The 17,330-nt window shown below is 47.4% G+C and overlaps 2 protein-coding genes across 2 annotated transcripts; both read right to left on the reverse strand.

The window, feature by feature from the left end:
- Positions 1–2,080: 2,080 nt before the first annotated feature.
- Positions 2,081–2,721, reverse strand: LOC124687920. Its single transcript, XM_047221646.1, has one exon. The coding sequence runs from the start codon at positions 2,619–2,621 to the stop codon at positions 2,376–2,378; it is 246 nt and encodes an 81-aa protein (XP_047077602.1). The 5' UTR covers positions 2,622–2,721; the 3' UTR covers positions 2,081–2,375.
- Positions 2,722–5,153: 2,432 nt separating this feature from the next.
- LOC124690437 (phosphopantothenate--cysteine ligase 1-like) lies at positions 5,154–7,496 on the reverse strand. The gene is made up of 9 exons (XM_047223824.1): positions 7,379–7,496; positions 7,139–7,262; positions 6,530–6,574; positions 6,247–6,332; positions 6,101–6,153; positions 5,954–6,013; positions 5,771–5,872; positions 5,523–5,642; positions 5,154–5,414 (listed from the first exon to the last, which is right to left on the reverse strand). The coding sequence occupies exons 1-9, from the start codon at positions 7,494–7,496 to the stop codon at positions 5,154–5,156; spliced, it is 969 nt and encodes a 322-aa protein (XP_047079780.1).
- Between the last annotated feature and the right edge of the window lie 9,834 nt (positions 7,497–17,330).

Genomic DNA, 17,330 nt, shown 5'->3' on the forward strand with positions numbered 1-17,330 from the left:
TCCTACACTACCTAATATACCTATACCAAATATATATCTAACAGCTGGGTCACAAGTGGTGGGCAAGAAAGGCGGCACCAGCGTTGCATTTTTTTTCGGCCGCCAAGATCTGCCGGCGACGTTCAGGCGAGTGCACTGCAAAGCAGCAAAGCAAAAGAAGAGCAGCAGAGCATCTCACAGCGAAAGTAAACCCAAGAAGTTCCGGCCGCCTGATGAACGCGGCCACCTCCAGCCACAGGCAAGCAGCAGCGGAAGGCTGCCACGGCCGAAGACGACTTCGAGGCGGCGTTCCGGATGTTCGACGAGGACTCCGAGGAGGACGTGATGGTACAGGAGGAGGTGGCGCCGCAGCAAGCCGACGCAGTACATGGGCGTGCGGCGCCGGCCGTGGGGCAAGTGGGTCGTCGAGATCCGCGACCCCGTCAAGGGCGTCCGCGTCTGGCTCGGTACCTTCCCCTCCACCGAGGCCGCCGCGCTCGCCTACGACGACGCCGCGCGCGCTATTCGCGGCGCCGCTCCTAGCAACGGCAAGCGCGCTCGCGCTGAAGCGGCTCCGGCTGCAAAGGCAGCAGCAACACCGGTCATCGTCCTCGTGGGCGAGGAGGAAGAGGTCACCGCGGCGCACGCGTCGTCCGTCGTCAAGCACGATGTTGAATCAAGCCAGAGCTCCCAGTCCAGCGACGCCTTGCCGGACTTCTTGTGGAACGGCATGTCCGCCTTTGACGAGGCCACGGCGCACCCCACCATCCCCGTCCCAGAGCTCGAGCCCGAGTAGCCTGGCAGCGCCACGAAGCGGCCAAGGACGGAGGCAGCGCGCGGGTCTGGCAGCGTGGCGGACGCGGACGAGGTGGGCGTGTCGGAAGCGCGCGGACGTGGCGGCGTTGTCATTGCGTCAGGGCCGCCGCATCGTCGTCGTCTAGCGGGCGGGCAGGCCAGCGAGCTACTGCAGCTACCGAGCCTCGCACGCGTCGGCGAGCAGAGACGCGCAGCCAAGGCGAGCGGCGGCTCATTGCTTTGTCTGCTGCCGAGGCGAGCAGGGACACGACCGCGTCCACCGCCGCTCGACTGGCCATGCTCGAAGAATGAGGACGCGAGCCCGGCGTTGCTTTCTCGCCGCTGCTGCGTGACAATGTGAGGAGGCCGCCGTTTCACTGTCTCAGGGAGAGATGGTCCCGTGACCTTGTGCAGGACCATATGGGGGGCACGGAATGGTAGAAGTATGGTATGTACTACTGTACAAGCTGAGTTGATGGGAAAAGGTGAATACGAGACGGTGTACAACACCCTCAAAAACAGATGTGGATACGGATATGGAGCACAAATCATCCGTACGAGTTACTAGCTTAAACGCCATGAAAGTTGTGGTTGATTTTCTTCGCATGATAACTAGCAGTCTACTAAATTCTATCTTGGATATTTGGAAGTTCTTGAACATATTTTTTTGCATAACTTCTGCATCATGGTTAGTTACACATGAAAAATAAAAATAAAACTTCTTTGTAGAATTTTCGGACTGCATCCTCTGTGAAACCTATCCTGAGAAAAGCCAAAGCTTCTGGCGAGCAACTGGATTTTAATGGACACAAATCTTGACATACATATCATGATTAAGAATGCGCGAGAGAGAGAGAGAGAGAGAGAGAGAGAGAGAGAGAGAGAGAGAGAGAGAGAGAGACTATTCATCTGCCTTTTTTAATGGAAATTCTGATCACTGGACGCTAGAGTCTTTGGGAAGCAAAGAAATGATGCTATCTTTAATAATCTAGATCCAGCTCTGCCTAGATATATTGTTAGATTTAAGGCTTTTTTCTCTTTAATTATGCATACAACAAGGCCAAGCCTTTGGCTTGATACTCCATGAGATTGTAGCTGAGACACAATATGTACATTCTCTACTGTATGTGTAAAAACAAAACGATAACGAGAAGTCTAAGGAAGTGACCTGAAACACTTAGCCCAGACGAACGGGGAACAGAACATCCACCTGACATGTCTGTACTCCATATTGATATCCTGAAATTTGATGGTGCAGAGAAGTAAAAAATGGAGAGCAGCTCAATTTGAGATTTTTTTTCTTTCACTTAATTTTCTTCAACTCAAGTAGCCAATTAACAAAAGAACCAACGTTACAGCCAGCCAGTGGCTCACACACTCCTCCCAGGAGAAGCTGATCGGAAGAACAAGCTTACACACACACACACAGTGCTAGGTGCTAGCGCGAAGCTGCAGCCAGCTAACCAGCCATGACTGAACTCCAACAAGCTGCAGCCCCTACCATTCATGGCACCTAAAACCTCTACTCCGTACATACACATATATATTTGCAGGATTTCTTCGTGACATGCATCCCGAACACAATACCATAGTTACAAGGATCAAGAAGAAGAAGCCGCTTTCGGGTGCACCTTCTTCTTCATGAGCCCAAAGAACCCTCCCTTGCTGCTCGCGCTCTCGGCCTTCTTCTCTCCAGCAGAGTCACCGCCGGCGCCGCCCTCCTTGCTGTTCTTTCCTTCAACGGCTGCGGCGGCCGCCGCCGCCTCGTCCATGCGCCTCATCTTCTCCTTGTAGGCGGTCCTGAGCACGTAGGCCTCCACGAAGTCTCCTCCCATCATGGACGCCATCTCGATCGGCTCCTTTAGTTGACTCTCTCGATTCTTCTTCTGCTGCTGCTGGTTAAGTAGCTACTACGAGGATGTTGCTTCCAAATTCCTTGGGACTTGTGTGAGGATTGAGGGGCGTGCCTGGCGCGGCTTATATAGGGCCCTGATTGAGGTGCGGGAGATCTAGGGGATTAGACTTGGCACGCAAGCTCAATCGATGGGACTGTGGCGGTGAAAGCGTGAGCGGTGGAGAATGATCGATCGGGGTGCAACTTGGCGAGCACGGGAAAGGGATGCGAGACGGGGTCTGCTTTACGTGGACGAAGGCGGCACGCACCGTAGGATTTGCACTCGTGCGCACCGTCCGTCAACGCTCGTGTGTGTGCGCCGCTCGCGCGCGGAAAGCCGGAAAAGAGGAAAGCGTGCCGGAAGAAGCAGAGCAAGCGTGGTAGACTCAGGGTATTTCTGACTCTAAAAAGTCCAACCTTCAAACCAAATTTGGCATCAACTCAGCCAGCCACGTCCTCGTGAACTTGGAACCAGACAAGAACCCACCGAGAATCAAAACATAGCTCGCTCAATTGCAAAGCTTCTGTGATAACTTTGCCAATTTCGAAGCTCGGCGACTCTACAGTGGGCGTCGTGTGGTGAGTGTCGCAGATGTGATGGTTGTTGTGTGCATAGGGAAACGAGCATATGCATGCTCATGTCACCCTAGGGGCGGCTCGGGCGATCTACATCCCAGCCGCCACTGCCCCCACCCACGCCGCTGCCGTAGGTAGTCACTTGGCCCAGTCTCCTCGGTGATCTTGGTGACCACTGTGGATGCTAGGGGGCACGACGCCTGGTTCGGGGGACTTGGCCTGGCTAAGTCGTCATCTCCGCATGGTGCAGGTGGTGGCGGCGGCAGATGTGATGGTTGTTGTGTGCATAGGAAACGAGTATATGCATGCTCTCACATCGCCCCGAGGGGCGGGTCAGGCGATACAGATCGTAGTCGTCGCCACCACCCCCACCCCCTCCACCTTCGTCCCGCGCCGCCTCCGCGGGAAGTCACCGAGCAAGGCCTGCATGGCTGACGGCGGCGGCGGGCCTTCACCTCCTCGCGTTGCGGGCGGCAGCACATGCCTTTCCTCTCCACGCGGCGGGATCGGCGGGCCTGGACGGCGAGGTGCAGGTGGCAGGGCCGGACGCCTAGGTGGCGGGACCAATCTTCTTGGCGACCTGATCGAGGTGGCTACAAGGGCGGCACGGCGCCTGGTTCGGGGGACTTTGGGCGGATAAGCCCCTCATCTTCGCGGGATGCGGGTGGCGGCGGTGATGTTCGTTGAGATCTTCGGCCTACTGTTGGGAGCCAACATGTGACGACATGGGGCGTTGTTCTGCCTAATAAAGGCAGCGGTCATATGGTTTCTCTCGCGCCAAGACGAAGATCTGCTTGATGTTTATGCTCCATGATCTAGCCGCAGTGTCGAGTTGCGGAAGGCTCCGTTGTCGAACTACCTTGGTCACCTGGTGCCTGGAGATTGTTGGATCGATTGGGATTCTGCGCCCCCATGTTTTTTTAACCAGTAGGGAGCAGCGCAAAGCTCTGCTACCTATTGCCATCACGGAACATGTCTTTTTTGTTCCATGGTGAAGTCAGAGGCGGAGAATGGCATGGAAACCGAGATCTAAGGACTAGTAATGGTGGTTTGAGTCTTTGCGATGATAAAAAATCTTTCTTGGTAATACGGGTCTTGTAGCAGCGGCAGCAGAGAATCTCAAAGTCTTGCCTTTCAGGGTGAAAATCTAAGATTTGGCCTAATTGTTTGTGCCTGGCAATGACCTTGTTGAAGGTATTGTTTTGAGAGTGATGGCTTTCTTCAATGTGAAAACCTAATATCTATCGGAAAATCATGGTGCTTGGGCACTATTTCTTTCTTGAAGGCGTTGCTTTTATAGAACTTAGACTGTCCTGGTGGTGTTTGTCCTTCTGCTACAAGAACTGAAACAGTGTAGGGAGACTTTTCTATTTTACCTTCTTCTTCTTTCTTTTCTTTGTTGTGTGCATCCATACTGCCGGTAGACTATTGTGTTGTTGCGGGGTGTAATTGGTATCTTCACGATATTAATATATTTCTGTAAAAAATGTAATTCAAGGAATACCTCAGCGAACAAATACACTGCCGACCAATAATGGTCAACAAGTCAAAACACAATTCGAAAGAACATGCCTCTCTTTTCTTAGAAATCCATAAGTAAAGATCCAACACAGACCTCCAATATGTAAATTTGGAACTTGAATACATAATAAACAAACACATAATGATCTGTTTGGATCTGAAAGCTATTAGTAGGTGACGGCCCATTTAGCTTCACTTTTCCATAATTTTGGAACTATAGAAGAAGAAAATGTCGATGCGGTTTACACTCCTATCAGCATCGTTACAGATCACAGGTATACTGAATTACTGATTGCTCAGATCCAACTGGGATTACTTTCGATTTCAATACCCAGATACCAATCAAATACTTTAACGATTTAGGCCAAACCAGTGCGGTAAAGACTTATCATAGTTCAGTCTGGACCCTGGTCGCACCCATTTGTGATCCATAAATATACTTTGAGTGCTTCTGTGTTAGGAGTATGATTATATGCTCTTCCAAATCTTCATCAGGATTGCACCTTCGGATGGTGTTCTTTTCTCCATTTGTGACAATAATGACTTCTTCTTTGTATGTTGCTAGCAAATTGGCCACAACAATGTTCATCTTGTACTTGCTCAGAGCCATATCTGCTTTCTGGAGAAGAATGTCTGAATCTGTCTCCAGCTGTCAATAATTGAGACAGTTAGAACAAATAATTGAGAGAATTCGCAAAAACCTAGAAGTTGTTAGGTATATAATAATTTTGCTCTTCCATTACATCAGCAACCTAACCTTGAAAGATATACAGAATGCCAAGGGAGCCCATTGGTTCCGCAATACAGAAAGCATTTTGGGAACCTGACTGAGCCTCATCTCTAGAGGGCCTCCGGCTGACTGAATCTTATGTTTTGCCTGCAGAAATCATTCCATGTTTGTTAAGCAAGGCATTTGTAGCAAAGCTGATATTGTATAGTGTTAAGTTTATTTGCCTGGCGTTTAACATAATCAGAACATGTGTATCCGGACTTCTTAAATCATACCATGCTGTCCCAAGGAACATAGAAGTCAGAGACTGCTGCAGCAAGATAGAACATCCCGCGTAGCCCGATAGAGCTCACGGATGTAGCCACCATCCTCAGTAACTGCAACCCAAAACTGTGTCATTCTTTTCAATTTTTGTGTGACTGATATGTGATTCTAGCAAGCAAGCACAGATACAAAACCTGAAGGTATTCAAATATTGTCGTGAATGGGAGTTTCAGCAGAGAGCCGCATTCCATAGCCTGCAGGAAATTCACTTGTAACTGTAAGTACCATTACATAAATCTAGTGCGCCACCGTTGATAAGCAATATATGTTCCATACTTCACCTTGGAATAGTCTCCAATTGATTTCTTTACCACTGTTTCATGGGACCTGGCCACTGAATAAGAAAATAAATCATTACAGTAAGAGAACAATCTAGGGAGGTAAAATGTTATTTTTCCTATCTGCACTGCACATGTATATTACCAACCTTGAACCTTTGATTCTTCATTGACATCTAAGAACTTGAGGAATGAATCGTCAGGCATGAACCTACAGTAAGGCTGGCAACTCCCACTGCACGGCATGTAGGTAGCAGCAAACTACAAATTATTCACAGTTGACAATAACCCCCAAAGTGGGCCATTGAATAATCATTTTGCTGTGTAGAGTGTAGGCACAGAACAATTCACAGAACCGAAAGAGGATAAAAACCAGTTTTGTTGCTTCTGTGTAAGATAGTTAGTACAGTATTAGCCTAGCTAGTAGCTTACCGTCTATGGACGAAGATAACAGCATAACCAGCCTTCAAGAAATACCTACATTATCGAAAGAAAACACATCAATGCACATACGTCAAACTTTTCAGATATCGTAAACTTAATTGTTCCAGTCATGTGCTTGTTATTACAGAAAGTCACATGTTCAAGCCAACATAGGTTTATCTGCAACTATGCATTGTAGACTTGTAGTTCCAGGCAAAGAGGACATGGTCAGTCCGCAAAGCAGAGCTGAAACCTACTATTCAAGACGTAAAATTTAAAACTCAAATATTTACGTAAACCAAATCCTTATTTTTCCAAGTGATGATTAAAATGAACTGAACTTTGAAGCTGCTTTCAACTGAACTGGGTCCTAGTGCTGTAGTGCACATGGACATTCTCATGGAACATGTGCATATGGATGTGATGTACTGTAGTCCAAGAATAAATAATCTTATTTGCTTAGGCCCAAAGGGAAGTTAGGTTACAGTTGAGTGAGTGGTGGGTGTGGATGAACAGTGTAAAATGCTATTATTTCGCTTTGGCCATCTTCACACAAGTCATACAAGTAGGCAGCACAATCAAAAGCGACAGGAGCTGCACAAGAGATGGGCAGTTTACTCGGTTGAGGCGGCCCCGCGGTGGCCGGAGCTGAAGTTGTCGATGTACCGCACGCACCGCTGCTCCAGAGGCACCGTCGTACCGCCCGATGTCACGCACACGATAGGCCGCCCGCCGCCGCCCCCTGCGCAACACGAGCAGAAGGGGGTCAGCCGTCACGCACGCACGTCGGGTGTTCGACAGAAGGACTCATTGCCACACACACAAACTGGGAACGCACAACGGGGTTGGTTAATTAACTACCTGCGCTGTTGGAGTTGCGAGCGATGAACTCTTGAAGCCTGGCGGCGACGGCGTCGGCGTCGCGCAGCGGCGGCGCGGTGGTGAAGAATGATTCCGGGTCCTCAGCCGCGACCATTGTGGGAGATTTCCAAGGGGCATGGACTGCTTGACGAGGAAGTGGGAAGAAGGGAAGGAGAATTTATAGGAGAGCATTCGCCGGTTTACAACGTCGGCGGGGATCAGCACGGATCAGATTCAAACAGAGGCGCGTTAAACTAAACCGTTCGCGGTCGCAATGTATGTCCAGGATCAGGACCACTAGCATAACCTAACGACACGACTGGATAACGATTGAATTGATTTGGAGTTAGACTCAAACCGCACATGGGTATCGACAATTTTGGTTTGTAGCAAAATGTACTACTCCACAAAAGATGTCTCAACTTAGTTAAAAGTTAGATATATCTAGATCCGATTTATTGTTTATATACATCTAAATTTTGAAAAAAAATTGATACCTCTTTTATGAACAGAGGGCTCTTTCGAGCATTCAAGTTGCTCGCCTACACTGAAATTGTGGGAGACTACCGCTTTGTTCACAAATAAGCGTACTTGTAGCCTTTGTTCTAGAGAAAACTTAATAAATTTAAACCAACTTTATATGAAAGCGTAGTAATATTTATGGCACTATTCTAGATCCGTTTTAAAATGTAGTTTCATAATATTTTGATTTAATGTCATATATGATGATACATTTATATACAAAATTGGTCAGTTTTTTAAGAGAAATGACTTAGGCCAAAACCTAGATGTACACTTATTTGTAGAGGAAGGGAATATACTTTAAGGGCATATTTGACTCGCATGATTCCAAAAATGTAGAAATTTAAAATCACACAATAGGATTGGATTGCCTGTGCAAAGCAAACGATGGAATACCATATAAATTTTACGAAGTTAGGTGTTTGATTCATATGAATAGGAAAAAATGCAAGTCTTGTAACAAGCATAATTGAATCAAGGTTAAAATAAATGCAAAGTTAAAATTAGATCATTATTATGCAATTTATGGAATTTATGGCATTTGCCCGAATCTTTCTGCATAGGAATGTAAAAAGGACATAATTTCTTGATTCAAAGGTATTGTGTAGGATTCTTATAAATTTTTGGATTTTTAGGATTTTTTTCTACAAATATCGTTTGATTTATATAATCAGAATCCTCGGATATTTCTACAAGGGGTTCCTTTGCACTTCATTTGGGAGGGGAACTTTTCTCCCCTTCGTGTTCTTTTTATAATTCCTTTGATTTTTCCGTGCAATGAGATACTCGTGGATCTAAAATCGTGTACTTTTCATATGACATTTCAATCATGCGTTTTTCCGACTATTGTGGTAGGAAAATCTTGTAAATCAAAGGAGCCCTAAGTGGATTGTGCAATTCCTTTGATTTTCATATGCAACATGGTCCAAAAAAAACTCAAGTTTTACTACTCCATTCGCTTGATCAAATGGATAAATTGTGCTTCCAAAGGAAAATTTCCTATATCTATATTTTTCCTCCAATATTCTTATGAAACAAAAAAGACCATATAGAAATTTTGGTTTTTATTGCTTTGCATTTTATATCTAGAATTTTAAATACTTAGTCACACATGTATTATTTACTTCCTTCGCCACTAGCTAGCTCGATAGAAACTAAATTAATTTAAGTCATCAAATGTGCATTATTTACTTGGTTGAATAAATATATGGCCATTCATTTTCTAAGTGCCTAGGTGTGGTGGCCGAACATAGCGATGCATGTTATAGTACGCAAGTCGTTGACATAACACTAATGAAACAACAGTCTGCTAGTATTACATCCCTCGGAGTGGTACAATAAAAACATTGCGGTTCAACGCATGTCTATAGAATTACAAGTTTGTCTCTTTACAAAAAATCAGCACAACCTCTTAATTACAGTGAGGTAAAACTGAAATGAAACTCCAAAATAACAATTGGTAGACTAAACTTACTTCTATATCTATACTTGCTAAAGAAACTTTAACTGAATTCTAGCTAGTTAGGTTCTATGATTAGGGAATTTGATCCCTTCTATTCCTAGTCTATGTTTCCTCCATGGTGTATGTAGAAGTTGACTTAGTTGACTCCATTGATTAGGTCCTGCTCCTTGTAGTAGTTGACTTCTCCATCTTTGTGTTTCATGGTAGCCTTTACTTTGATGACTCTCAATCTAAGCGGCAGGGTTCAAGATGGAACGGGTAAGTACGAGCGTACTCGGCTAGTTGCAAGAGGTTTTAAGCAAAGATATGAAATTTACCGTGAGAAAAGTATTTTTTAGTCCCTTAGTCAATTAGGCTTTTATATGTCTTCTGTTATCTATTGTAGTATCAAGGGGTGGAGTCTCTGACCTCCAGATGCGAAGAAACACATTTATTCGAGGTGTTATGGAGAAAAGTGTTTACATGCACGAGGCAGCCGCTAGGATATTATTAGGTAAAGGGGAAATCTCATCATGCATGTCTGCAAACTAGACAAAGCTATTCTCGAAACTCAGCATAAAGGTGCAAGGACTCGTGTTCTGCCCCTCCAATGCCGATATATATTCTTTAATCAAAAGGAACTTTTCTATTTTGCGCTGATTTATGTTGACGATAGAACTGTTGGCTCTTCCTAGGGTGCTGAATTTCCTTATAATTATTACGAGTCCATATTAAGTCATCGAAATACGAGCAGAAAACGAGATTGTAAGAAGAGGAATAGTACAATCTTAGAAATATAGCATTGCAAACTTTTAGAGGTTGCTCTGATAGTCCACCAAAAAAACGTCGCAAAGGGTCGTCCTTGCCTTGTTAAAGGATCAGGGAGAAGGTACGGATGACTCGACCACTTTGGTTTTGGTTTGGCTTTTCTTTGTTTGGTTTAGCTCTTAACTACTTCCTCTGTCTCATATTAGATATCGCTGATTTAGATGCATTTAGATATATTTTTCCTTTGTTTTCTATGTATTCAATTCAAATGGCAGGGCTTTTTTTTTTGAACAAGATGGCAGGGGTTTGTGAGAAGTGGGAATCAACAGCCGACGGAGGAAACGGTGGTTAGCGGGCGGCACCATTACGGTACCGTCCATTGGCGCCGCCCGGCCAACTACTCAGACCTTCCATTAACTCGTAACTAACGGCAGCTCAAAGAAAAAATTCCTAACTTATAGGGTTCGTTAATCGCAGGGGCCAGCAGCCATGTCAACCGTCGCGTCTTCGTACGTACGTAAGTGTCGTCGTCGATGCTCTCATCCGGCCTGAACCTTTTTCTCGAAATAGGCTTTCGAACCACCCGATACAAAGAACAAGCTGAGATCGCAGCACAACCAGACCCAAAAGTAAATACAAAGAAAGGAAAGAAAAAGTAATGCCGACACCGGCAGATCGACCAATACTATGACGATCCGCAACCGCTGCGCCCTCCGGAAAAGTACCACCACGCTCCTAGCACGCCGAGGCGCCGCGTACCAAGCAACACCTTCACCAAGGAAATGACGATGACGCCACTGCTGCCCGGACTAGTCCTAGGGTTTCCCCCGGTACGCGGAGACGATTGCGGAGGAGGTACACCCGACGCCCTTCAGGAAGGCAAGGTGACACCCGCAGGCGTCACCGCGTCGGTGTCGAGCATGCCGATAGAGATTTCTCCCGACCACCCCAGACGCTCCGACGTGCTCCACCTAACATGTTGCCCACCAGCACACGCCACCACGGTCTTGTAGCCATCCTCGCCGCCTAAATGTGGTCACCGGAGCAGGGCCTAGATGAAGGAAAGGGATGCAGCAGGGACAGGGGTAGCGGCACCGCAGCCACGCGGGAGGGAACTGCCTCCACCGCCTTCGCGGTAGCCGACCGGATGAGGCAGCGAGGCAAACCAGGCCCGAACTGGCCCGGCTGGACCCAAAAAGGCCCGCAAAGCCCCGCTGCAGCTGGCCGGCCGAAGTGCCGCCGCCACCCACCCATTGCCGCCGTGCCTTCTCCGACTCCAGGGAGCGCCGACGGCGTGCCAAGCGCAGGTCAACCGCCGAGCCCCTCCGGGCCCCGCCTGGGCCCAGATCTGGGCCGAGCAGGCCCTGCCATGGCGCCGCCTACGCAGCTCCGCCGCCAACGGCCGCGCCGCCGCCCCTCCTCCCACCCGACGCGCAGGTTCCACGCTGCCCCGCCGGACCGACGCCCGCCGAAGTGCACCGCCGCTAGCCCGAGGTCCCCGCACCCCCAACTTCGCGGCGGGTAGAGTCAACCCCGCCGCCGCCGGCACCGCACGGGCAACGCCCGGCGGCACACGCCAACGGCGGCGGCAGGGGAGGGCGGAGGAGGACTGGAGGAGGTCTGGGGGAGGCTGGGGCAGAGGCGTGGCCCGGGCGGCACGGGTCGCGGGGGGTTTCGGGAGAGAGAGGGTTTCCTGATGTTGAATGTCGGTTCCGGCATGAACCTTTTGTGTAGGGCTCCGGCGAATTTAATCCGATGCATTTTTTGTAGGTTGGTGAGGCTACGTACGCACGCTCCATGCGCGTCTCCCGTCCATCAAGAGCCTGAGTTTTTAGTTGAGCTTGCTGAATCGGCCGGGTGCTGCCACTGATGTCGAAATGGTGCACGCCTAGAGTCGTTCCATTCATAGCCTGATCGATCGGGTCGTCGTTTAATCTAGTCCCTGCGCTGCACGGAACTCATGATGCGGAAGGTCCGGTTCGGTCCGAACCTGTTACTGGACCTGCGCACCTATACGAAAAATCTAGGTTCAAGGGTCTGGCCCGTCCCTCTTTTGTCAGGGTAAAGGGTATCCCAGGTTCGACCCTACATCCATGCACGCGTTTACTGCGGGGACGCTGCTGATGGCTGGTAGGGAGTTAGCGTGTTGCATTAGACTACTAATACTAGTTGAAGGTTTCATACATACAAAATTCCATGAAATTCAGACAAAGCCATCTCATGTATATCATCAAAATTCACGGATAAGTAGAAATCATAAAAAAAACATTAAGATAAAATTCGCTTGGTAGATAAAAGAGAAGATGCTATTTAGCACTCATCCATTACAGCTTGATTAGTACTTCTGCAACACAGATAGGCCAAAGACAATTGCTCTGTAGTAAACTGAAGGATGCTAATGCCAAAGACCATTGCTCTGTAGTAAACTGAACGATGCTAATGTAAACTGAAGCAATCAACAGCAAAGCTGGCGACTCTTACTCTCTTCATAGCAATAAGACTGATCTACTAGTACGATGAATACCAAGCGCAGATAAGCTTCTCTAACAAGGACTTCCTTTCCAGCTTCAGCAACATGCCCAGGAGAAATCTAATCAAATCTGTTCTTTCATGCATCATCTTGCAAGGATATGAAGACTCGTGCAGTACCTGGGCTTGGACGGCTTCAATTGGGGAAGGAGATGATGAGGGTGGAAATGCCAGCACGGGGGAGAGATGCTACTAGAGAATTAGAGAAGGAGCGTAGGGGAAGGCGTGGTGCGCTAGATCGGGGCGCTTCCCAATGGCGAGCGCATCCCGCAGTCGTCGTGGCGTTCCGGCGGCCGGCGGCCGGCGGGTTGATAGCTTGGAGACAAGTGGAAAACGAGGATGGGGGATCTGGAAGGAAGCGGCATGCTCTACGCCAGCGACTTTATTCCGGTGCCGCGGCCCGGAGCTCATGCGGCGGCGCGGTGTTCGTCTGTACTGTGTAGGAAGAAGAGAGGCGGAGGTGCGGTACTACCCTAGGGCCGAAAGGGTTAGGTTCGCACTGGACCTAATCTTTTTCGAGTCGGACCCTTACCCTATGGGTAACAAATTCCAGGTCCGGTCCAGCGGGTCGCTGGGCCGAACCGGACCACCTGCATCTTGACACGGAACTAACATGCGGTGGCCCGGCAGCAGCACGTACATACCCCACCGATCATCCACGATGACCACATGCGCATGGATGGAACCTGCCACCCACCGGCCGCGTACGATCGACGGGCAATCTCTTCTTGGACTAGGTACCAGTTTGGCTGTTTGACTAGGGAAAACCCCGTAATCAAGCAAATACAATAGTAAGTTTATAGCATATTTATGTAATTTTTTTTTTGAAAAACACAATCACTAGTAGAAAAACGCTCATCTATACCGGTTCGTAAGGGCCATTTGCACCGGTTTCTCAACCGGTATAAAAGATCCGGTACAAAAGGCCCCCCCCTTTCGTACCGGTTCCTTACAAACCGGTACCAAAGGTTGGCTACCGCGGCAGAAAATATGCATGAATCTCCGCCGCGGCAGAGAATTCATGGTTTAGGGTTTTTCAGGGGTTTAGGGGTATCGGTGCGTTTCGTATCACGTCGATGCACCAGAAACGCGTTTGGGTTTACGTAGTACATGAAGATCAAGGTGATGCATATCAAGTTGGTGCATAAAATATAACACACATGTAATTGCATAAGTAGTACTCTTCGATGCATATCAAGTCGATGCACCGTAATAAAGTAGTACATGCATGAAGATCGATCTTCATGCGTAGTGGTACTCTCCGAGGCATACTATCTATTACATATACCATAGTGGTACACTCCGAGTCGAACTATATATACACAAAGCAATCGAGGAGCGGGAGAAGATCTTTATGCATAGTGGAACTCTCCGGATGGTGGTATGACTTCCCGAAGGAAAAAATCCCGCCAATTCCTAGCCAATTGCTTTCAAGCGCTCCTCGATTGAGATCTTCTCCCGCTTTCTTCTCAACTGTAAAAGAATAAGATACAAATGAATACATGAGCTATGTGTGTGTATATATGTATATATCAAATCACAAATCAAATAATTATTACTGAAACTCAGCAGAACTTATGGTAACAAAATAAACTTGTGAATATTGTTTTCGTACCTCTCTATTTCTTTCATTATTCGCAAACTCGCTGACAATTCTGTGGATGTACTCGCAAACGTAGTATCCACATAGATCAGTCCCCTCTGGTTGTTTCGCGCATTTCTGTACAAGAATATAATTCAGTCAAACAATAATCAAGTATGATAAAGGTGTGTGGACCTAGGTAACTATTACTTACTTTGTTCGCACGCCATATCAGCCTTCGGTGTCCATTGAAAGGATTGATCTTCCTTGATGAAAGTTTCCCATACGCTGCTCGACAAAAGAAAATGCACAAAAGAGTTATCAATCAGTTGATATCAGGAAATTCACAAAAAAACGATAAGAATTTGAATTACCTTTTGAGCATAAGAAAACAAGACTTGTATAATATAGGCTCTTTGGTTAGTGAGTCAAAGACTTCAACTTCTCCTTCGTACATTTTAATGACGAGAAGAATAAAGTGAAACCTACGCACGTTTAAATATGTAGTGTCATATATATAAGTCATCAATTAATATTTTAACATATGGTGAGCAAAATAGAATGTGTTATAAGAGAGTAACACTCACTGGAAGTTGTAAGGCCAAAGTATTATCTTTTTGTCACGTTGTCGCTTCAAAAACCTTACCAAAGTCTCCGGTGTATCCCTGTTATAGAGGGGTTATTCTATGGTCCTGACATGCATTGTGTCCGGGTCAATGAACCCAATGTCCGTAATTTCATCCCTTTTCCATTCGAGCATCTTCAATCTGCATAACATAGCGCACAAAAGATTATAATTTGCAGATAATGAAGGAGCTGAGCTAAAGACTTCTCAAATTATATAAATAAATCACTTACAGACAATAGCAACTGATGATAGATTTGTCGAGGGCCCGAAGATTGTATAACTGGAAGAGTTCGGCGAAGTCAATGTTCACAGAGTATTCTTGGAAGTAGTGCTCTTCCTTAACTCGCACCATGATAGTCTCGATCCCTCCCTTTGTGGCAACACCGTACCACGTATGCAAGTTACGCATTCTTGTTGGTAGCTTCCTGAGATTCTCGACCAAATCTTTCCCTTGAACAAATTGATATTGTACTTCAGCTAAGGGGTAATCGGTGTATTCCCGAGAACTTTGAACGGCCTTCTCGTCAAACACCTTGAGAGGGGAGGCCGATTGAACGGGTTGTTGTCCGAGCTGGTAGACTTGGTGTATCCCTTTTATCTCCTTGATACCCGAGCTGGTAGTGGGTTTTGTCGCCTGCATCATATCGTCATACGACCTTTCAATAGAACGCCTATAGTCAGATGGCGGTGATGGTACAAGGTCATATAGATTCTCAATGGTACGCACAACTTTCACCGGATCTAGTGTCTTCTCAAAAGGTATCTTTGGCTCTTTCTTAGCAAAAAAGGCCCTCAGCTGGGAGTCAACGGCTTCCTGGTTTTCCTCGGGAGTTTTTTCCCAAGGTAACTTCTCAATAGGCGGCAGTGGTTTCTCCTTTTTAGCTTTCTTCCTAGGCGGCGTACCGTTCCGCTTAACGGGCGCTGTCTTACACGGAGGATCTCGAGGTGGTGGACTCACGCTCGGGGTCCCTCTCGGTAGCCGTGGACTTTGCTGCTCATGTGGACTGCTAGGAGGAGGAGTCGAGGGCCTTTGATGCTCATGTGGAGGAGTCGGTTGCCTTTGCAAAAGGACGATGTACTTCTTCGGCCATAGGGCGAAACCGTGCTTGACATCGGCCGGTGTCCTCTCATCTTCACCTCTAGGAATATCAAGCTCCACTCGTTTCAAAACCCGCAACAACTTCATCCACCTCGACACGAACACAGCCAGTGTGGAATGGGCATATGATGGTGCATTGCTCCATCTTCACTTGGGTACACATAGCCGACCGCCACCTTAACGGACGCGGTCCCGAATAACATATGTAGCTCACAATCTGTCTTCTCCGTGACATAATCCACGGGTAGCTTCCTCCACATCCGTCAAGATGCGAGGAACCGACACTGCTTCTTCGCCGAGATGGGGCAGCATCGGCTTGTGGATCCTGTAGAAACAACGGCCGATCGAGTGCCCTCGATTTTTCTCAAGGGCCTCCACCCTATTTAACAATTCTGTTAACGTGTCGGCGTCCTTCTTCTTCTTCCGCGAACGGCTTCTATAAGTGTCAGCGGACTCCGGGAACGCTTCCTTCATGGTGAGACCTGGGCGAGCTCGTACCCGTCCAACGTGTTCAGGATTCCCCAGAGCGAGTGTAAGCTCGTCATTCTCTCTATCGGGAATGTACTCTCCCTTTCTAACCTTTTCAATTGCATCTACAAGCTTCGGTACGATTGCCTCAATCTTTTCCTTCCATTTTCCCTTCGCAACGATCAGCCCTGTATTTGGGTCCAACCCTGCCCCATGCGCGAACAACAAGAACTTGGACCGTTCGGGCCGATCCCATGTCCGTGGAGTGATTCCTGCATCCATCAGTTTATTCTCAAACGCTGTCCACTTCGAATGGCAGTCTTGTAGCCACCTGACCCCAAATGATGCCAAAGTTTCTTCTTTGCAGCATTTTTCGTATTTTTCTCTGATCGGGACACAAAAGTAGACGATTGCTTATACTCCTTAAATGCGGGCCAGTGATCTTTTATCTTCACTAGATTATCATCGAATACTGGATCTTCATTCTTATATTTGTCCCATAAATTTTTCTTCCAGGTCTAGAATTGTATGGCCATCTTCTTCCATGTCCATTCCCTGACTTTATTCTTCTGGCCTTCCGTCATGTCTTCCGGTAGGCTGAATCGTGTTAGCAGAGTGTCCCAAAGAAAAGTTTTTATAGCGTCGTTGACATAACTTGCTTTAGTCCCCGCTTTCTTCGGCTTATTCCACTCTTGAATGCTGATCGGTACATGGTCCCTAACAAGAACTCCGGCTTGATTTGTAAATTTGCGGCGTAACTCTTTGGGATGCTCCGGTTCACCATTAGCCTTAAATGCCGTGAGGGCTAACTCCGCCCTCGCCCTTTAACACTCTCGTCGGGCCTCGTTTTGTTTTAACGGACTTGCTCGATGATGCGTAAGGCTAAAAGAAAAAATTATTCGTTAATAAGTG

This window comes from Lolium rigidum, chromosome 2 (assembly GCF_022539505.1).
Source record: "Lolium rigidum isolate FL_2022 chromosome 2, APGP_CSIRO_Lrig_0.1, whole genome shotgun sequence".
NCBI lineage: Eukaryota > Viridiplantae > Streptophyta > Magnoliopsida > Poales > Poaceae > Lolium > Lolium rigidum.

What these genes read in the sequence shown, in the direction of transcription:
- LOC124690437 (XM_047223824.1), bottom strand. Translation starts at nt 7,496, where the DNA reads ATGGTCGCGGCTGAGGACCCGGAATCATTCTTCACCACCGCGCCGCCG. An exon ending in CAACTCCAACAGCGCAGGTA is followed by an intron (nt 7,263 to 7,378) that starts GTTAATTAACCA and finishes CGTGTTGCGCAG; the next exon opens with GGGGCGGCGGCGGGCGGCCT. An exon ending in ATGTTCCTTGGGACAGCATG is followed by an intron (nt 5,643 to 5,770) that starts GTATGATTTAAG and finishes TGATTTCTGCAG; the next exon opens with GCAAAACATAAGATTCAGTC.
- LOC124687920 (XM_047221646.1), bottom strand. Translation starts at nt 2,621, where the DNA reads ATGGCGTCCATGATGGGAGGAGACTTCGTGGAGGCCTACGTGCTCAGG.